Below are 18742 nucleotides of genomic sequence, written 5' to 3'. Positions count from 1 at the left end.
CACGTGCGTGCCACGTACGCACTTGTTCGTCGCTGATCAGCAAGACCTTGTCGTTGAAGACCGATGCCTTCGTCTCGGCCTCGGTATGCAGCATAGTGCGTCTCGTTCTACATGTTAAGCGTTGCTTCCCAATGATCATTTTCCATTTTGCCTCTTCTCGACTTTCCAGTCTTGCCGTCGCATTCGATCCGAGCTTCAGCGCAACTTGTATTCCGCTTCCTCTCGCATTCGTAGCAGCCCACGGAGACGTCCAAAGGTCACGCTGTTGCATGGTCGCTACACTTGCGTCCTCGGGTTGGTCAAGGGTAGGGTAGGGTCGGTCCAGCTACGTTGTTGGCGTCTAGGGTTGGGGGTCAATACACTGTTTATTGAGCCTTGCTAGTGCGGACCTGTGTGCCACTGTGCAAGCATGCATGCGCCGACCCCAAGACGGCTATGAGAGCACACGCCGGCGATGATTTGGTCCCCGCCTGTCTATAACGATCATCGGTTTCACCAAGTCGGTTTATGATGGCCGACAAGGACAAGACCGAGAAGGACAAGCGCCGGCCGTCCGTGCGCAAGACGAGCCTCAACAGCGCTGTACCCGAGAAGGCAACGAGTCGCCGGGACCTCCGCCGCGGATCGACGATGGCACGCATGCCGTCTCCGAAAAAGTCGCCCAAGAAGAAGGCCCCAAAAGCAACCGTTGAGGAGCTCGAGAGTCGTGAAGAAGTCATCAACATGATTCACATTCTCGAGACCGACACGGGTGAGGCGGCTCAGAAGCGTCAAATCCTCAAGCTTTTCGAGTGGTTCAAGGCGCAATACGCCATGCTGAGTGGCCAGCTCCGCGAGAGTTTGGCGCGCGAGCAGCAACTCATCGTCAAGGTACATGCGACTCTCGATGGCTTCCGTAAGCGGAGTGTGGCTGTAGTGCCGCGAGCTCAAGTTTGATGTGATGCTGAATGGTAATTGTCCTACTCGATACGTACGATGCCACTATGTGTGCTTGCTAGTCGTCAAGCTTCAGACCAAACTGCACGTCAAGGACACCCAAGCCGAGGGCCTTGGCTTCTTCAAAGAGGTAGTTTGCTCGTCGACATGAGAGGCGACATTAATGTACATCTCTCCAACATACTAGGAGTGCGAGCGCTCGTGGCACTCGATTCACATGGCCCAGGAGCGCGAGCAAGAAGCGCTCGCCATCATTAGTGTACACGGATCGTCGTCTCGGGCCCATGTCGCAACACAACGGACGTAGGACCTCCGGGACAAAATATCCCACCTCGAGAGCCAAGTCAAGGAGCTCCAGCGCCGACCATTGCTCGTCGAGCCACGCCGGTCGTCGATCACGCAGTCGGCGTCCTTGTCACAGCTGCGCTCGCCCAAGGCCGCCCCCGAAGCCGACCCGATCACAACGTTCAACGAGTGGAAAACACTCAACCGCGTGTGGAGCCCACCAAAGAGCCAAGATCGATCGACGGCGCTGTACTGGGGCAACTACACGGACAGCGGTGGTGGGCCGACGCCAGGTCCCACCACACCCATGGAGCGCGCCATGACGGCAGCGTCGCCCAAGAAGCGACCCGAGTGGTGTCGACACCTGCCTCGCGTCTAGCCTTTCGTCTCACGTAGCGAATGCGAAAAGACTGTCAACTTTTTAGTCCGCAATATCTTGCTAGGACTAAAGTCGTAGGTCAAACAGCGCAGGTAGATGCAGCTGGTAGAGGGCGTCGGCGACGCTGCAGCCGGTGGCGTTGAGAGATGTGAGCCCCGTGTTTCCATCGAGTGCCTCCACAAGCGTACCCGTCGCCGCCGACTGGAACGGGTTGTTGGACATATCGAGCGACGTGAGCGATCCGGAGAAGCGAAGCAGACTCGCTAGCGCGACATAGCCTTGCTTGTCCTTGAAGATGCCTGCCATGTTGCTCGATATATTGAGCGCCGTCAGCGTGCGATGAAAGGCGAGGGCCGAGCAGACAAGCCGGACGCCGTTGGGCTGGAGCCCCGCGCCAGCAATGCTAGTGGATAGAGGCAGTAGATGCAAAAGGCACTCTATCGTACTTGAGGTGCCGCAACACCGAGCGTTTGCTCTCCCAGCCTTGGACGAGCTTGGAGAGGCCGGCAAAGGACGGGCGGAGCGGACTTCCCGTGAGCTCGGTTTCGCTCACGTCCAAATACTCGATCGTGTTGTTGGTGACGAGCGCGAGCCCGAGCAGCTCGGCGCCACTCGGCCCGAGCGCATTCTTGGACAAACTAGCCAAATTGAAACTCAGAACTATCAAGTGGATAGGTACTGGCGGACGTGAGGGACACGAGGTGGCGCGACGTGAGCGCAACGTACGCTGAGAGCGCGTCCATGTGTCTCTGCGTCACATACGTCTGGGACCAGTCGAGCGACGTCACGTTGTCGCGGCACGCGACGCGGAGGCTCTCGGCGTGGTACGACCGAGGGCCGAGCGCACGCAATTTGTGCTCGAAAGTCGGGTCGACGTCGTAGAACGGCGTCATGTCGACGTCCGTGGCGGTAGAGGCGTCACGGAGCACGGACGCTGGCGGCGGTGCAAACTTCCACAAAGCGTCGTCGTCGGAATCATCGGCGTCGTCGGTCGATGGCATGATCTCGCGGCCAAAAGATACGATCGCGAAACGGCCTTTCTGTTGAAGCGACGCAGATGCGACGGCCAAAGGACGGACGTAGCGCGAGCCCGCGCGCCGAGATGGGCCGCCATACGATGCACACGCCGACAGAGCTCGTGCTCTTGCGCGGCGAGCTACCAACGTCGTTTGCTGGTGCGCGTCGGCGCCCCGACGTATCGCACCGACCAGCGTCGGCCGGACCAACCATGCTCCACGTGGTCGCGACGCCGGTGCGTCTCGCCTCGTTAACACCAACGCGATGTAATATACATAGGTGCAGGCGGCCATGCAGCAGCGACTGGTCTTGTCGCCGCGCGCCGACCCGGCGACGGCGGTGCGCAACACGACATTTTATGATCACGCCGAGTAATGCATGTGGTGTAGTCACCACCACTGGCGATGCGACCGGCGCGCGCTGCCTCGGCGGCACCCACACGCCCGCAACAGCAAGCCAATCCTCGAAGTAGACACCCTTTTTCCTTCTTAGTGACCGACGCATGGTTTGTCTTGCGTGGTGTAGACCTGCTGCGGCCAAAGAGCAGTACGGCCCAGCGCAAGCTGTTGCAGACAAGCCCAGACGATACACTTGGCACTACGAGCGATCGCACAGAACGCGACAACAACAACAACCACGACGACGATGCCAAGCTGGCGCCACGACCCCCCGCGGCGCGCCAGCCGCCGTTGCAGCTGCACGATGTTGGCGGCTCCAACAAGCGCTTCAAGATGGCAGCGGTGGTCATTGGCATGACGGCAAAGCTCGACCTTCGCCCCGATGCTACCGTCGCGACTCCCGAAGGCAATGATGACGACGACGCAACACTCCACGAGAGAATGCGGTCGCGTATCGCACCCAAGCACACACCGCGAGAGCAGCTTCGCGCCTACTTGGAGGCACCGTCCCAGAAAAAAAGCGACACGTTTTACTACGCGGTGCCGGCGCACCAGCTCCAGCCGTTCGCGCGCTACGACCCGTACACGCTCGTGCCTGTGCCCTTTGTACGACCCGCATCGTTGACGTTGCATTGATATATGTCTTGGACACTAGCACACTGTGTACGCCAACCACGCGCACATGACGACGCCCGAGCCGCTGCAGTTTACGAGCGACGACCGCATCATCGACACTCACATCAAGTGTGACTTCTACGTCGTTCATGACACGGGTCTGCTCTTCTACTGCAAGGCGAACGCGACCGTCGAGTACCAGTCCAAAGCCGAGTGGGACCGCGAGTGCCATGTGTTTGCAGCGGTCGCCAACATAGCCCTTTTTCAAAAGTGATTCTTTTTGTATATCACCAATCGATCGGCTACACCGGCCGTGACTAGGTACCGCGGGCTCAAGGCACTGGTGTGCTGGAAGCGCTACTACCGCCAGCACAAGTTCGCTGCTGCCCAAGACGCCATTGCCGACAAACTCTACTTTTGTAACCCGGTCTTGCATGCGACCATGGTGCACATTCGCAACAAACTCTTGCCATTCACGGACCTGACGCTCTTTGAACCGATCAACACCGGTGTACGTGCCCCGGCAGCCTTTGTCCACGCCCACGTACGCTATCCCATATTGTCGCAATGTGCAGGACAATATTGTGTGCGTGTTTGATAGCGGCTCCGCGTGGTGGAGACGGCGAGCCGTGTGACCGACCTCGCAAATGGCCTTCGCGATCTCCTCGCAACGATTGCGCGCGAATATTTGGCGCAATATTCCACCACCGAGTCGGTCATCACGCACGCCGAGACGTGCTTTACGTCTCGAAAGAGCACTGTCTTCCACGTCGACCAGCTCCGACGCACGTCGGGTCACCACTCGCCGCCCAAGCAACAAGACCACCTCTTCCCGCTCGCGCAACAAGACCACCTCTCTCTACCCAAACATGACCATGGCTCCCCGCCCAAGCAGCGCCGCCACCGACTCCAGTCGCTCGTCTCGGGCACCACCACCGACGTTGATATGAACGCGATCCGCGCCGAGCTGCAACGGAACCGGTTCCGCTACCAAGTCAGCGAAGCCAAGCGCACGCATGCGCCAGCGGTCGACCAGGTCAAATGGTCGATAGCGGCCGTGAAGCGCGCGCGCTGCCTCGAGCTTGCGCATTTTATCACCCGCGTGGACTTTATGTTGCTCGACCTGTACCAAGAAATGGTCGTGCGCAGTGCCCACCACCTAGTGACGGTGCTTTCAACGGGATCGGGCGCCAAAGGCCCGTCGCTTTTGCTCTCGAAAGAGGCGTATATCAAGGCGTACCGTCGCTTTGACACGTTTGGCACCGAATCGATGAACACGGCGCAGCTCACACGCCTCTTGCAGTTTGTGTTTGACGGCAAGCTGCAAGGCGACGCCCTCGAGCATCGTGTGGCGGCGTTCATCGCTGTCTTTGACAGCAACGGCGACGGCGACATTAGCCTCGATGAGTTTTCGCATGGCCTCGATATCTTGCTCGACCAAGAACGCATGCTCGCCATCGATCCCGACTCGATGAGCGTCTTTGAAACCACACAAAAGGTGCGCTTTCGTGTGCAATTTCCTGCACTTTTTCTGCATTTTGCAGCAATTTTTGCAGTTTCTGCATGAAATGGCTTGGGCCAAGTCGATCTAACGCGGTACGATGATCTTAGGTCGACATGTTCCGCCCCGAGCCGCTGTTTGAAGTGGCCTTGAGCCTCGATGGCGACGAGAAGCTTGCTTTTACACCGCCGTTATGCGAGCTCGGACAAAGCGTATCCGCGACGCTCAACGGCTTCTTTGACGTGTGCGCCTACGTAACGCGGCTCGTGCAGTGCCCTGTGCTACTGCCGTATCTCACGTTTGCGTACCAAGTGCGGTCGACCGACGTCGGAGCGATGCCATTGGACGAAATGGAAGTGACGCGCGTGCCGTCGCTTCTCCACGAACGCGCGAGCCAAGACGTGGCGTTCGTCTTGGTCGCGTCGCAGATCGACGAGATTCTCAAGGACGCCATTTGCGCGGCAAACGCATACGCCAAGTGCTTTGAAAAGCTGCGGATGTCGCACGTCGTCAACAATGGCATCGACTTTGACCTTGTCGCATCGCAGCACCGTCATGGCAAGTACCCGCTCGCACTCATGCAAGCCGATATTGAGCGCTTCCAGCACGATGTACCTTCTCTTCACTCAGATGTTTTATCGGGAAGCCTAACACGGGCGATGTAGCAAGCCAAGCTCGACGACCTTGTCAAGCTTCAAGACGTGCAGGTATGTCGTCCATTCCTTCAATGTGATGGCAACCAAGCCGCGGTAGCTCATTCGCGTGCACACGCTGGGCCTCAAGGCGCAGCTCGTGCCATCGCCGTCGCGGTGCCTAGAAGAATACGCACGCGTCCTACCCATTTTGGCGGAAGCCAACTGCAAGGAGCTGCTCTCGTACATTGAAACAGCATCCACCAAGATCCAGCGGCCCGCGACCAAGACACTGGACGCATTCGTGACGTACCTTGTGAACCTCCAAGTACTTGGTTATCTTGTTGCATAAGAAGGACAACCATGGCTGTTTGTAGGAGGTCAACGAAGAGCTTTTGACCAAAGACCACGAAGCGGCACAGATTACATCGTACTTTGAAGTGTTGCGCATCGCCGGCTTTGCCGTGCCCGACCATACGCAAGCCGCATACGATCTCTGTGGCCCGGAGCTCTCGACACTCAAGGCCAACGCGACAACGTGCCTTGCGCGGCGCGACACGGACATTCGCGAGTACGCAGGCCTTCTTACGCAGACCGTGGAGCACGTACGTTGCGTATATATATGGTTTTGTATCAAGGTTTCCACTCGATACATTGCTAGTTGGACGCCAACATTGAGTATTTGGCATCCGAAGCGAGCGCGGACCAAGTGTGCGACGCGGCCATGGACGCGGAGAAGGCCCTTGCGTTTGCAACGCACATTCAGGAAGCGGCGCGGGACCACGAGCTCAAGGCGAAGCGTCTCGTGTACATTCGCGGTCTCTTCAACTCGCTCTTGCACAACGTGCTGCCAGCGAATGCGCTCTTCCCGTCGCTGCCGCCCTTGCTGCACGACATTTCTCTCAAACACGTACGACGACGACGATCGATGCAGCATTTCCAAACTCTGTCTGTAGGATGTGTGGGCGCTGATTGCAGAGACGGAAGAGACGCTCGCGCGCTGGGGCCCAAGCGCGCTCCAGGACCTCCCCATGAGCGAAATGAATCTGCTATTGGAGCAGCTCACCGACATTCTCGAACGGATGGTGGACAAGTACGCGCATTTGCCCGTGACGCGGCGGCTCAGCGAGCTCCACTCGTCGCTGGCGCACGTCGCCCCGATCGTCCACGATCTCTGCAGCGAGCATCTCGAAGAGCGGCATTGGCAACGCCTCGAAAACAAGCTCGGCGTTCACTTCGAGTACGAAGTCGACACGTTTGCAACGACCTCGACGGCGTCCGCGTACCGCCATTCGGAAATCTCGCTGTCGTACTTGATGTCGCTCAAGGTCGAGTCCGCCAAGGACGCGATTCATGAGGTGGTCCAGGAGGCCGTGACCGAAGCTGCGATCGGCAAGAGTCTGAACGAAGCCATCAAAGTCTGGGAGACCAAGGACATTCCGTTTCTGCCGCGGCTCGTCGACCACGACACGCGTGAGATCCTCGTGCTCGGTAACACATCCGACGTCCTCGCGATGCTCGAAGAGTCCGACGTACCATTGCAATATATCAACATTGGAAATGACTATGGGACTAGGTGCTCCTGCAAACGATATTGGGTTCGTCGTACATTCGGCCGATTCAGGCGCTTGCGCTCAAGTGGCGCGACGAGGTGGCCACCATGAATGATCTCATGCTGCGTCTCGAAGAGTGCCATCGGTACTGGGACCATATGGAGGTATATTTTTCTTTATTAGTTTCAACACCCAAACGTATCAATGTATCAACATTAGGTGTTTCTCTCGTCCGAATTCATGCGCGCGGTGCCCGAGCAAGCCATGACATACAGTCAACTGGAGAAGACGTGGAAGGCCTTAGTCGACAAGATCAGCCGAAATCCGTCGCTGCTCCGAACCGCGCGGGCGACCGGCGTCAAAGAGCAGCTCGCGGCGCTCAACCACGGGTTTGGCTCGATCTACAAGCTCCTCGAAGGGTACCTCGCGGTCAAGCGGCAGAACTTTCCGCGCTTTTACGTGCTCTCGGACGCCGAACTCGCCGAGCTCATTTCGCAATGCCGGGACCCGCGCCATATTCAAAAGTATCTGCACTGCGTCTTCCCGTGCATTGGGTACCTTGAGTTTGGCGCCGATGACAAGAGTCAAGACGTTGTCGCCGCGCATGCCCCGCGGCTTCCATACCCCGAAGTCATTGTCCTCGGCAAGAATCTCAAAGCCAGAGGGTACGTCGAGCAGTGGGTCGCGGCCGTGCACCGCCGCCTCCACGAGCGCATGCAAAAGATGATCCGGGACGCTGTACCGTTCTGGCTCACTACTCTCGACCAGCCACTCGAGTTTGAAATGTTGCAAGATACCGCCCTCCAGTGTCTTCTCGTCGCCCAAGACGTTGTCGTGTGCCATCACATGGCCGCCGCGCTCTCGCACGCGACAACGTCGACGTTGACCGCCATGTCGGCTGCCCACGGAAGCCGCATATCGAAGATGGTGCAAAGCCTCTCGGTAGTCTCACAGCACGCCAGCGTCATGGCGGCCACGCTGCTCTTGCAACACTTATACTACCGCGATGTCATGGCGGGTCTCAGTGCGTCCAACGGCCAAGACCATTTGCGCTATTCGGTGCAGGAAGACTCGGGTGACGTGTTTGTCGAGCTCTACGATGTCCGCGTGCCGTACGGGTACACGTACTACAACCCGACGCGCAGCACCCTTGTACTGTCGCCGCTCACGGCGCGCTGCCACCTCTCGCTCTTTGCGACGCTGCGGTCGTTCCAGGTACGCGGCATTCTTTCATAGGACAAGGTCGGACAACTGAGTCTAGTCAACGCTTATCTCGGGACCGAAGACGTCGGGCAAGACGACGCTGGTGCACATGGTGTCGCGGGCCGTCGGGCGCGAGCTGTTGCAAACTGTTTGCACGCCACTGATGCGCCCTTTGCAGCTGGAACAATTGCTGACGGGGAGTCTTCTACTCTCGGGCACCTTGCTCTTGCGGCACGTCAACGTTCTCTCAAGCTCGCTACTACAGTACCTTGCGCAGCTCATTTCCACCATTTCGGTGCGTGATATGTCAGCATGACATACCCGTGACATGACATACCACGTGTAGAACCATGCCATGGCCAAGCGCCACGTTATCACGCTCGACGACCGCGAGGTGCACTTTGGTATCGGTGCAAGCGTCGTGATGACGTCATCGTGCCTCGCATCGGCCGCGCATCGACCTGCTTTCGCAGCGCTCCTCGAGCGCACAATCTCGTTGCCCATCATCCCGCTTGAGATACAAGTGGCCATGCATGCGCTCTTGTACAGCCATGGCTTTGACGACGTCGCCGACGCCGCCCGGAAGCTTGCGAGCGTATGGCGCGAGCTCCAAGCCGTGATAGCGCGCGAGGCGCCTGGGCTCCGACATGTCGCCACGCTTGCATCTGCGCTGCAGGCCCTGCGACCGTTGGCGCTGCAGCGACAGAGTAACGCAACACTCGAGGAAGCCCACGGCTTGCAGACAACGCTACTCGCCTATCTCAACGAGCACGTGCTCCCGACGGCGCCCGACGTGCACGCCCACATGATAGCGTTCGTCAAGGCGCTGTGGTTCATGTCGCCGCCGCCCCGGCTGGTGGCGGTCGAGCCATTGACCACCGCGAATGCGAGTGTCCCCGACCTCTTTGCATCGTGCTTGCACCAAGCGTACGAGAAACACCAAGTCGTGCTGACGCCAAGCGTGCAGGCGACGGCGACCCGGGCCGCGACGGCGGTCGCTATGTTTCGCACGGTCGTCGTGACCGGGGCGCCGAAAACCGGCAAGACAACGACGATGCATGTAGTGGCCAATGCGCTCAACTGTCTGCAGCCAATTGTGCACGAGGTCTACCCGACGATGGCCAGCTGGGGGCTCGTCAAGCCCCACGATACCCGCTTTGTTCGCATCAAGCGCCTCTTGCCAGCGGTATCGCGTTGCATGATACGAAGGTGGATCTGGAATCGTAATATTTGTAGGCGCTCTCGCTCGATCGGCTGTTTGGGACGAGCGGCGACGCTGAGACATCGATCTTGAAGATGCTCTTGCACGAACCGGCCGACATTTCGAGCTGCCACTTTGTCGCGCCGCCCGACGATGGGCCCATCACGATCCAGAACGAAGCACTGCCCCCGTTCGTACAAGAGCTCTTGACCTACCGACAGCGCATCTGGGTGTGCTTGGACGGGGCACTCGATGGCCCGTGGATCGAGTCGCTTCTTGGCATGGCGTCGTACAGCAGTGCCGGACACCTCGGGCTGCACCAGTTCCCGCAAGCAACCAAAGGGGTGGTTACGTGCGAGCCCCACGTCTCGCTACTCCTCGAAGCTGTCGCCCTCGAAAACGCGTCGCCAAGCTTGATCGCCAACGTTGGTCTCGTGCACCTTCACGACGATGCGCTCCACCATCATTTGTTCCAAGGGTTCGTTCGGGGGCTCAACGCGCGCCCCGGGGTGCCATATATCATCGCCGAGACGTGTGCCAAGTACCTCTGCGACATAGCGTTCGTCGATCGGGTTCTCGAGTGCCAAGGACAAGGTACTCTCGCGTATCCCATGGGCCCTGTGCACGCGGTACAGAACGTCCTCGCCTTGCTGCAAGCTATGCTCACCAACCAGGCGGCGCTACCGTTCGACGCCATCTTTCAAGCGTCGGGCGATGCGATGTTAGCATACGCAACCAAAGTCGAGCTCGTGGTGCTCTGGAGTCTGCTGTGGGGCCTCGGTGGCGGCTTGGATGCCCATACCAAGCGCATGCTGAGCTCGGTTTTGGAGCACCACTTCAAGCACTTGGACGAGGCATGGCAAGCCAACGGGGCCAACAGTAGCCTCTACGACTGTCTCCTCGATCTGCCATCACAGCGCTTTCGAAAGTGCAAAGACCACCTCTTGGCTCCAAATGCGCTCCTCGATACACCGCTCTTTGCGGTTTACATGCCCCGGGCCGCGAGCACCTTGGTGCACGTGGCCGCCAAGCACGCACTCCGCGGCGGCGCCCCGGTGCTCGTGAGCGGCGCGCCGGACGCAGGCACGTCGTCGTGTGTCGTGGATCTGCTTCAGCGCCTCTCGGCGTTCTCCGCCCGCGGCCTCTCGCTGCTTGACACGCCGCTCGGACCGGTGACCGAAGACAAGACCCGGCTGGCCAACATGCGCATGAGCACGACGCTGCTCGTGTCGTCCATGGCCGGGCGCATGAAGCGCCGGCTCCAAATCGCAAAAGGTGATCCGGGGCGAAGAGACTCGACGTTCATGCTGTCGCGCAATGCATCGTCGGACGCGACGACGACAGCACTGGACGCTGGCAACGTCGTTGCTACGTGCTTTGCTCTCTCGTCCGCCACGTCGTCGGCCACGATCGAAGCGTACCTCGAACGGTGCTTGCAACGGGAGCGGCGCGCGGTGCTCGAACCACCGCCGGGCAAAACCATGTTGCTCTTTCTCGACGATCTGCACTTGCCGACGTCCAAGGTGATGTCCATTGTTTGACTTTGTCAAAATACGATAAGAATCCGTGTAGTATCCGTCGCCGCACGCAACGCTTCGGTCCACTCTCGACTGCCACCACGTCTACTTGGGCTCTGCCGTCGAGCCCCATACGATCGAGCACACACTATTGCTTGCGACTGCGCCGCTCAGTGTCACCTCGACGTTGACCGACATGACGTTGCCGGTGGCGCGACTGCTCAGTCGGTTCTTCCCGCTGGTACTGGACACCATGACGCCCACCGATGTGTATCAGGTCGATACAACATTGTCCAGTGTCCAATGTCGACAATTCATATTCGGTGTAGCTGGTGCAGCCACTCTTTGCAGCGCACTTTGAGCGACCGGACGTGCGCTACCACGTGTCGATTCGACAACAAGTCGGCGTCGTCCTGGCTGTTTCGATCGACTTGTTTGTCAATCTCCAGGCCAAGACACCCCACTTTCGCCTTCAGCACCTCTTGAGCTTTCTGCAGCACCTTGTGACGCCGATACCAAACACGATGGTGGACATTGCGAGTCTCGTGCGACTGTGGTGCCACGAAGCACAACGTGTGTTCTACGATGCGTCGCCGCTAACGACGACCGTGGCCAGTGAAATCGACAAGAGTCTGAGCTTGCTCCGCGACCGGACCAGCACGACAACGTTGCCCAACGACGCGATCTGGACGTACACCCCGCACGGATTGCTGCCGGGTGCCAAAGAGCCCGCCGACGTCCACGCCGCAGCCCGCGCGATGGCCCGTCGTCAGAGCTCCAAATCACTCGTGTCGACGTCGCCCGTGTCACTGCCACCGCCCATGGAGCCTCGCGATACGCATGTCTACGGAGAGCTTGCCACGGGCAGCGACGCGGTTGAAGCCGACATTGGCCGTCTTCAAGCGGCCTTGGCGCCGCACACCCCGCCGTCCTACGTCCTCACCCCGTCCGCGGTGCGGTGATTCTATCGACATCGATCGCGCTCTCATCCTGTCTTAGGTACTGCCACTCTTGCGCCTTTGTCGACTTCTTGGCGCCCAAGGACGTCAGTGCCTCTATGTGGGCGAGATTGGCTGCGGCAAGTCATCACTCGTGGCATCGGCGGCCCACCTCCTAGGGCATCGAATGTTGCACTACACGGCACGTGCTGCGATCTTGCTTGCAGTCCACCTCGACTGGGGCGTAGGGAGGCGACGAGAGCTGGCGGCACCTGCTGAAGTGCGGCGTGCGCTGCGCCGGCGTCGAGCAATGCGACGTGACGCTCGTTGTAGAACACAGCGTGCACATGTCCGAGCGCTCACTCGACGATCTCGTGCAGCTGCTTTTGGGCCGCGAAGTGCCATTGCTCTTTTCTGCCGACGACCAAGACGCCGTACGCACAGCCTGCGTCTCGTCCATTGATGGCACTATTGTACATAGATGGCGCGGCAGGTGCGCGACGACAAGCTCGCACACTTGACGCACCAGCACGCCGAGCAGCTCACCAGTCTCATTGGCGACAAACCGGAAGCGTCGCTCGAGCCAAAGCTGCAAAAGCAACACGACGCGCTTCTCAACGTACAGCACGGCGAGACGGACGACTTGCTGCGGCAGTTTGAAGCCAACGTCGATGTCAACCTCGCATCGGTCTTGCCCATCACCAAAGCCAACGGTGTCTTGGCGGGGATCTGGGCGGACATTTTGCGTGCGGCGCAGCGCAACCTCCGCGTCGTTGTCGTCGTGACACCCGAGGACCTTCGGCGTCTCGTGCAGCGCGCGCCCAAGCTCGCGACCGCAGTGCCCATTGCCACGGCGTCGGCGATGCCCCACCCGTCGGTCCATGCGATCTGCCGCGGCCACGTGGTTCGGGCGTGGCAACGCCATCAGTCGCGCGTCCTTCTCGTCGAGAAGGACGTTGAGGTCTTGGCCGCGATCGGCGCCATGTGCTACATCTCCGCCTCGGCAATCACTACGGGCGGTATGGCTTTACAAAGCATCGCCCTCTTTGCCCATCAGGTATTTGCTTCGCTCGAGCGCCTCTCGGCCGACGTGGATGCCCATGTGGTGCGACCCAAAGCGTACCTCGAGCTTGTCGCCAAGCTCCGTGCCGAGGTGCGATCCGCTCCACTGACAATTGTGTACGTATATGACGCTGCAGGTGGACCACGCCCAGGCAACCGAAGCGACACTGGTCGCCACGATGGAGACGACGGTCGCCGGCATCGCTGCGAAAAAGACGGTGCTCTCCACGCACCAACTGAGCGCGGATCAAGTATGTTCGTAGCCGACACGTTGGAGCTAAGAGACGCACTGTGCTTTGTAGTTGCGCCATCGTATGCGGGAGCAAAAATTGGACGTTGATGCGCATGTCGCAGCCACGAATGAGATGGACCACGCGACGCAGACCGATCTCAAGGACGCCCTCCGGACGCTGGACGATGCGAACGTGGCGGTTGCGTCCTTGGACAAGCGCTATATCACCGAGATCAAGTCGTTCATTCATCCGCCGCTGCTGGTGCACCTCGTGTTGAACGCTGTGTGTGTCCTCTTTGACGTCGACCCGAGCTGGGAGAATGCCCGGCGACTTTTGAGCGACGTCAACTTTGTCTCGACGCTCATTGGCTACAACAAAGTACGACGGGCTCATGTCGATAATGTGTATGGAAAGCAGGTGTAGGACACGGTGTCGGATGCGATTTTGGACAAGTTGTCGCCGTTCATGGACGACCCGAGCTTCACCAAAGACGAAGTCGTCAAGCAAAGTGTGGCCGCAAGCACCATGGTTGTGTGGATCTCGGCCATCTACGAGTACAGCCGCGTGCGCAAGCTCGTGCAGCCCAAGCTCGACCTCCTTGCGTCGTCGCAGGCCACCCTCCGCGAGCTCGTCAAGGCTTTTACCGAGTGCCAAGCGCAGCTCGACGCGGCCGATGCGGCGTCAACCGACCTCGAAACCAAGATTCAAATTGATATGCAAGCCAAGGTTTGCACGTCTGTAGTGAGCCTGTCACGCAGGCTGCGATGTGTAGAAAGAGCTGCAGGAGCACATTGAGAGTGCTCGGTATGTGGCCCGGCAAGGCGCGGCTGTGCTCTCGCTGCTAGCAGTCGAGACGGCTGCCATGACGGCTTCGCTGGATGCGGTACCGTTATCTCTGCTCCACATGTTGCATGAAGAGAACGCATAGATGCTCGAGATGGAGACGACGCTCTTGGTCGAAGCTGCGTTGACCGCCGCGATTGTTGTCTACATGCCCAGCGTCCATCGGGAGGCGCGCGTGACGCTGCTGCACCACTGGCGCACCGATGTCTCGGCGGCCTACCGCGTCCACCCGACGCTGTCGATCGTTGCCGACGGAGCTCCGCCGCCCTGGGCGCGCTGGCTCTTTGGCATTGGCCTCTTTCATTCGGGCGTGCACATGACAACCGCTGTCGCGCTGGCGCATGCGGTGAGTGTCGTTTTGATCACGAATCTGTCGACCGAGATGGACACTCTACTGCTCAATGTGCTCTCGGTTGACGACGCACCCAGCGTCGTGCAGGCGACGGCAAAGGAGATAAGTGCCGTTCTCGAGGCGTGTGCTACGTCGGGCGCTTCGGTTGTCGTCCACGATGTGACTCCGACAACGTTCCCGACCGTACGTGTGAGCCCTCGAAGACGGATGATGTTGAACTATCGCATTAGGTGGCGGATGCCGTGACGCGCGCCGAGGACGCGGCACGTAAGTGCCGCCTTGTATGCACCTCCCGTCTGCCGTCAGCCGCCTTTGGCGACTATGACGGACTCGTCGTCGACGCTGCCCTCGCGGCCGACACAGTCGAGGTAGATGCTGCTACTCGACAAGCATACACTGAGAGTGGTAGGCGATGCTGCTGGACGACATGTGCCGTGAGAATGTCGCCAACGCCAGTCGCAAGAGCGCCGGTTGCGCAACCCGCAGCCTTCAAGCCGCGATGCTCGAGCTCCGCGACGGACACGACAGCGTCATGCACCATCTTCGCGACATTGTACAACTTGTCCATGTTCAAAGTATCGGTATATACCCCATGACGTAGCTAGCAACCCTCAAGTTTACGGCCGCTGACATGGACAAGCTCAAGGACCTCTGCGCACACAATATGCGGATTCGGTCCGCGATGGCCGACGACGAAGCGGCACTGGCGACCGCCCTCAACGTGTACAAGTCGGCAGCGAGCCAGCGCTTGGCGCGCCTCGGTGCCCACGTCTTTGCGGCGCTGCCAACGCCATTGCCGCTGCCGCTCAACGGCTATCGCAAGCTCTACCTCCAGCTTCTGGTTGCTGTTGCATGTCGAAGACTGTCTCACAGCGTGCATAGGTGCCGGACAAGTGGCGGTCCCCGGAAGAATGGCTTGCGCTCGCTCTGGACCACCTCGCGCTCGCGATCGACGCCTCCGAATGGCCAGCGTTCCTATGGCGACTGGCACTCCGCTGGCACGACGACAACGTCCCACCTCGACCAGCATCTGGTGCTCTCTCGATACCGTCCACGGCCGCGTCGACAACCACAAGCGGACTGCGCAGCTACACGCAGCTGCAACTCAGTGTCTTCCTACCCCGCAGCCTTGCCAATGCAACGAGCCCGCACCTTCTCAAGCTCCTCCAAGCGAGTACGGCCGACGACCTTTTGACAGCGCTGCAAGAGCAAATGCCAGCGGCCAAGCGACGCCGGCCACGGCCAGAGGGCCACGACACGATCGAGGTGCTGAGTGCCTACTTGGTCGCTGCCTGTCCATCCGCGGTCCAGATGGCCCTCCTCTTGCAGCTGCTCTGGCCGTCGCCGCGGCTCGTGAGCTTCACAACCGAGTTTGTCGCGACAACCCTTGGGCTTGGGAAGCTCGAGATGCGGCTGCCGCCCACAGTGTGGTACCTGCAAGGGTCGTCGAAGGAGCTAGCGCCCTACTATCGCAGCATCGTAACACCCGCGCTCCCGACCTCGCGCTCCTACCTCGCACTCATTTTGGACATGACGACGCCGATGCCAGCGCAGCACAAGGCGCTGCACTCGCTTCTCCAGCGTCCTCCGCTCGCCGCGCCGGACGAGCCGTTTACCCTACCCGCGTTCGACTTGAGCTGGAACCAAAAGCTCCTCTGCGTCGCGTCCATTCAGCAGCTTTTGCACCTCGACGACAACACGCCGCTCATGCTAACGCAGTACAGCTGGCGCTGTCTCTACATTGCAGACCCCGACCGGCTGCACGCGTATACGCAGCACTACCGGCATGACGAGAGACTCGTGGGGGCACTCGCCCGTGACGAAGCGCCACCGGCGCCGTCGGCGATGGCCGATGCGGCTACCTTGCACGTGTGGCACCCAACGACGACCGTGCCTTCCACGATTGCACCGCATCTCTGGACGATGGCGCCACCGCGCGTCCCACCCTTTGCCCGGGCGCTCCGCGAGGCTGTCCTGCAGCTGGCGTCGATCCCGTTCTCGCCGCGCGTCGCCGACGGGCTTCTCGGGGCGCCGCTCACCGACGGTGCTCGTAGCACCCTAGGCATTGTGATCTGGCGCGTCCTCTGCAGCCTTTGCTTCTTTCATGCTGCGCTCCTGGTACGTTGCAGCGACGCGATCGTAAGAGCCTACGTGTCTGCTAGGTGCGACACGAGACGGTCATTGGCGCGACGGTCGACGTGGCCCAAGTAGATCCGAGCGATTTGACACTCAGCGTGCTCGAGCTTGTCGGACCGGTGCTCTCAGCGCTAATGCGACTGTATGCCCGGCGGCGCGACGACGCGCCCGACCCGTTTAGCGGCGTCGACTGGCCTCGCTTGCGCCAGCGTCTTTTACGTAGCGTGTACCGCCGCAAGTGCAAGACCGACCGCGGGTTAGAGCTGCTTGAGATGCTCTTGACCGAGGTGCTGGGCCAACACCTCGTGACGATGGACGCGTCACGGCTGCAATCACGCTTTCAGTTGCCGCTGCACAGCTTTTATGGGCTCTTTCACGATCGACAGGCGCTCTCGGCAGAGGACTATGTCCGTCTCCTCTGCGAATTCGCATCGACTGCGTCGTTCGAGTGGCCCGATGTTCGTGTTTGGGCCCCGCTGGCAACACCCAACGTGCACCACGTACTGCTATCGACCGAGCACCGCGTCCAGGACGACGTCGTGGCTGCGTTTGCCAACTTTCTGCACTGCCTCCAAGAGCGACTGCCGAGTCCACTCGTGCTCAAACTGCACCCGCGCAATGCGAGCAACAAGCCGACGCCGATGCGCAGTCTCTGCAAAGCGGTCGTGCGATTGTACCAAAGCGACATGGCCACGTTGACAGCGACACTGCAAGCGCTCGCACCGCCATCGGGTGTACGCTACAGTGAACTGCCCTCCCAAGCTACGTCGGACATGACGCTGCTGCTGCAAGACCACGTGCCATCGCGGTTCGCCATGCATGGCCTGCGCGTTGGCACCATGTCGCTTTCGAGCTACTTGGATGTGATGGAGCGCCACGCTGCGTTTCTGCAAGCGTGGTGGGACGAAGACCATGTCGAGTGGTACTGCCCGAGTGTGCCGTCGCTTGATGTACACCATGTCGTCTCCATGGCGAGTCTCTTAACGTTGGACTAGGAGCTACTCGAAACGTTCCTGCTCACTTACGGCGTGCAGAGCAATCGCGACGTGGCACAGGTCTGCGTCGTCGTCGACGTCTTTGCGGCCTCGGCATCGATCCCCAATGGGCAGCGGCGGTACGAGTCTATGGTCCTCACGGGGCTCACGCTCCTCAATGCGGCGCCCAATGCCGCGCTTGGCATTGACACGATTGCTGGCCACGAAGCTTCCGTCAAGCTGCTCGTGCATGCGGTCGAGACGCCGCCGACCGATCGGCGCACGATGACGTGCCCGATCCTTGGTAGCCGCGTCGACGCGACGGTTCTCGGCACAGTGCCTTTGGGCGTGTCGGCACCGTCGGTGGCGACGTGTCCGGTGCTCGTCGTGTCGCCATAAGATACAATAAACTTGTACTGTGTTGGACAATACGTGTGGATTGTAAAAGGTAGTAGTACGAAATGCGTGGTGTAGTGTACAGACGGCGAGGACGACGAGGGTTAGAGGTGCATGGCCTTGGGCATGACAATGGCCTTTTGGCCGAGCTTGTGCGGGCTCACGGCCGACACGATGTGCGCCGGCGAATGCGCCTTGGGCGCCTCGTCGTGCACGTCGTGCTTCTTGCGGAACGCTTCCTGCTGCTCGTCCGAGATGGCCTTGGGCGTGTCCACCGTGTCGTACGAGTTGATCGAGAGCGACCGCGTCCGGATGGGCGCGACCGTCGGCGCTTGGTGCTTGCCGATCGGCGCCGAGTCAATGTCGCTCGGCATCTTCACGGGCGTCTGCGTCTCCATGTTCCGTCTTAGTCGAAGCTTATTGCAAAGTGCAATCTCGGAAACGTCCCCGGGGCTCCACGCACACTTGAAATTTGTATGCAAGTTGCACCCGTATCTTTCGTTTTCTCGGCGCCCCGGGCCGCGCGAACCGTTTCGTGAGGTACAAAATAGTGTTGTTTTGTGCCGATATT

At 59.9% G+C, this 18742-nt stretch overlaps 4 protein-coding genes across 4 annotated transcripts; 2 read left to right on the top strand and 2 right to left on the bottom strand.

Annotated features, from left to right (window-relative positions):
- Positions 1-510: 510 nt before the first annotated feature.
- SDRG_10597 (hypothetical protein) lies at positions 511-1652 on the top strand (the record flags this gene model as incomplete). Its single annotated transcript, XM_008616593.1, has 5 exons — positions 511-870; positions 917-950; positions 999-1066; positions 1124-1195; positions 1244-1652. 5 exons carry the CDS (start codon positions 511-513, stop codon positions 1598-1600), a joined length of 891 nt encoding a protein of 296 aa, XP_008614815.1. The 3' UTR covers positions 1601-1652.
- SDRG_10596 (hypothetical protein) lies at positions 1628-2637 on the bottom strand. The gene is made up of 3 exons (XM_008616592.1): positions 2288-2637; positions 2047-2238; positions 1628-2003 (listed from the first exon to the last, which is right to left on the bottom strand). Exons 1-3 carry the CDS (start codon positions 2599-2601, stop codon positions 1667-1669), a joined length of 843 nt encoding a protein of 280 aa, XP_008614814.1. The 5' UTR covers positions 2602-2637; the 3' UTR covers positions 1628-1666.
- On the top strand, positions 2638-18206 carry SDRG_10595 (hypothetical protein). Its single transcript, XM_008616591.1, has 34 exons — positions 2638-2852; positions 2897-2956; positions 3007-3085; positions 3143-3621; positions 3671-3900; positions 3952-4174; positions 4232-5128; positions 5242-5742; positions 5797-5838; positions 5885-6091; positions 6141-6368; positions 6425-6673; positions 6720-7295; positions 7340-7480; positions 7536-8531; positions 8578-8814; positions 8866-9705; positions 9756-11243; positions 11293-11514; positions 11567-12190; positions 12237-12377; positions 12424-12609; positions 12657-13328; positions 13375-13488; positions 13540-13848; positions 13894-14196; positions 14243-14353; positions 14399-14848; positions 14896-15033; positions 15075-15218; positions 15267-15506; positions 15548-16783; positions 16828-17751; positions 17797-18206. The coding sequence occupies exons 1-34, from the start codon at positions 2658-2660 to the stop codon at positions 18172-18174; spliced, it is 13860 nt and encodes a 4619-aa protein (XP_008614813.1). The 5' UTR covers positions 2638-2657; the 3' UTR covers positions 18175-18206.
- On the bottom strand, positions 18164-18653 carry SDRG_10594 (hypothetical protein). The gene has a single exon (XM_008616590.1). The coding sequence runs from the start codon at positions 18567-18569 to the stop codon at positions 18276-18278; it is 294 nt and encodes a 97-aa protein (XP_008614812.1). The 5' UTR covers positions 18570-18653; the 3' UTR covers positions 18164-18275.
- Between the last annotated feature and the right edge of the window lie 89 nt (positions 18654-18742).

The sequence above is a fragment of the Saprolegnia diclina genome (assembly GCF_000281045.1).
Source record: "Saprolegnia diclina VS20 unplaced genomic scaffold supercont1.36, whole genome shotgun sequence".
Taxonomy (NCBI): domain Eukaryota; phylum Oomycota; class Saprolegniomycetes; order Saprolegniales; family Saprolegniaceae; genus Saprolegnia; species Saprolegnia diclina.
This window is presented reverse-complemented; position numbering and strand designations above follow the sequence as displayed.

Coding starts and splice junctions, on each gene's coding strand:
- SDRG_10595 (XM_008616591.1), top strand. CDS start 2,658: ATGCGACGGCCAAAGGACGGACGTAGCGCGAGCCCGCGCGCCGAGATG. Junction 3,622..3,670: donor CGCTCGTGCCTGTGCCCTTT/GTACGACCCGCA, acceptor CTTGGACACTAG/CACACTGTGTACGCCAACCA. Junction 15,034..15,074: donor TCGCGGCCGACACAGTCGAG/GTAGATGCTGCT, acceptor TGAGAGTGGTAG/GCGATGCTGCTGGACGACAT.
- SDRG_10596 (XM_008616592.1), bottom strand. CDS start 2,601: ATGCCATCGACCGACGACGCCGATGATTCCGACGACGACGCTTTGTGG. Junction 2,239..2,287: donor CGCCACCTCGTGTCCCTCAC/GTCCGCCAGTAC, acceptor CAATTTGGCTAG/TTTGTCCAAGAATGCGCTCG. Junction 2,004..2,046: donor TCGGTGTTGCGGCACCTCAA/GTACGATAGAGT, acceptor TCTATCCACTAG/CATTGCTGGCGCGGGGCTCC.
- SDRG_10594 (XM_008616590.1), bottom strand. CDS start 18,569: ATGGAGACGCAGACGCCCGTGAAGATGCCGAGCGACATTGACTCGGCG.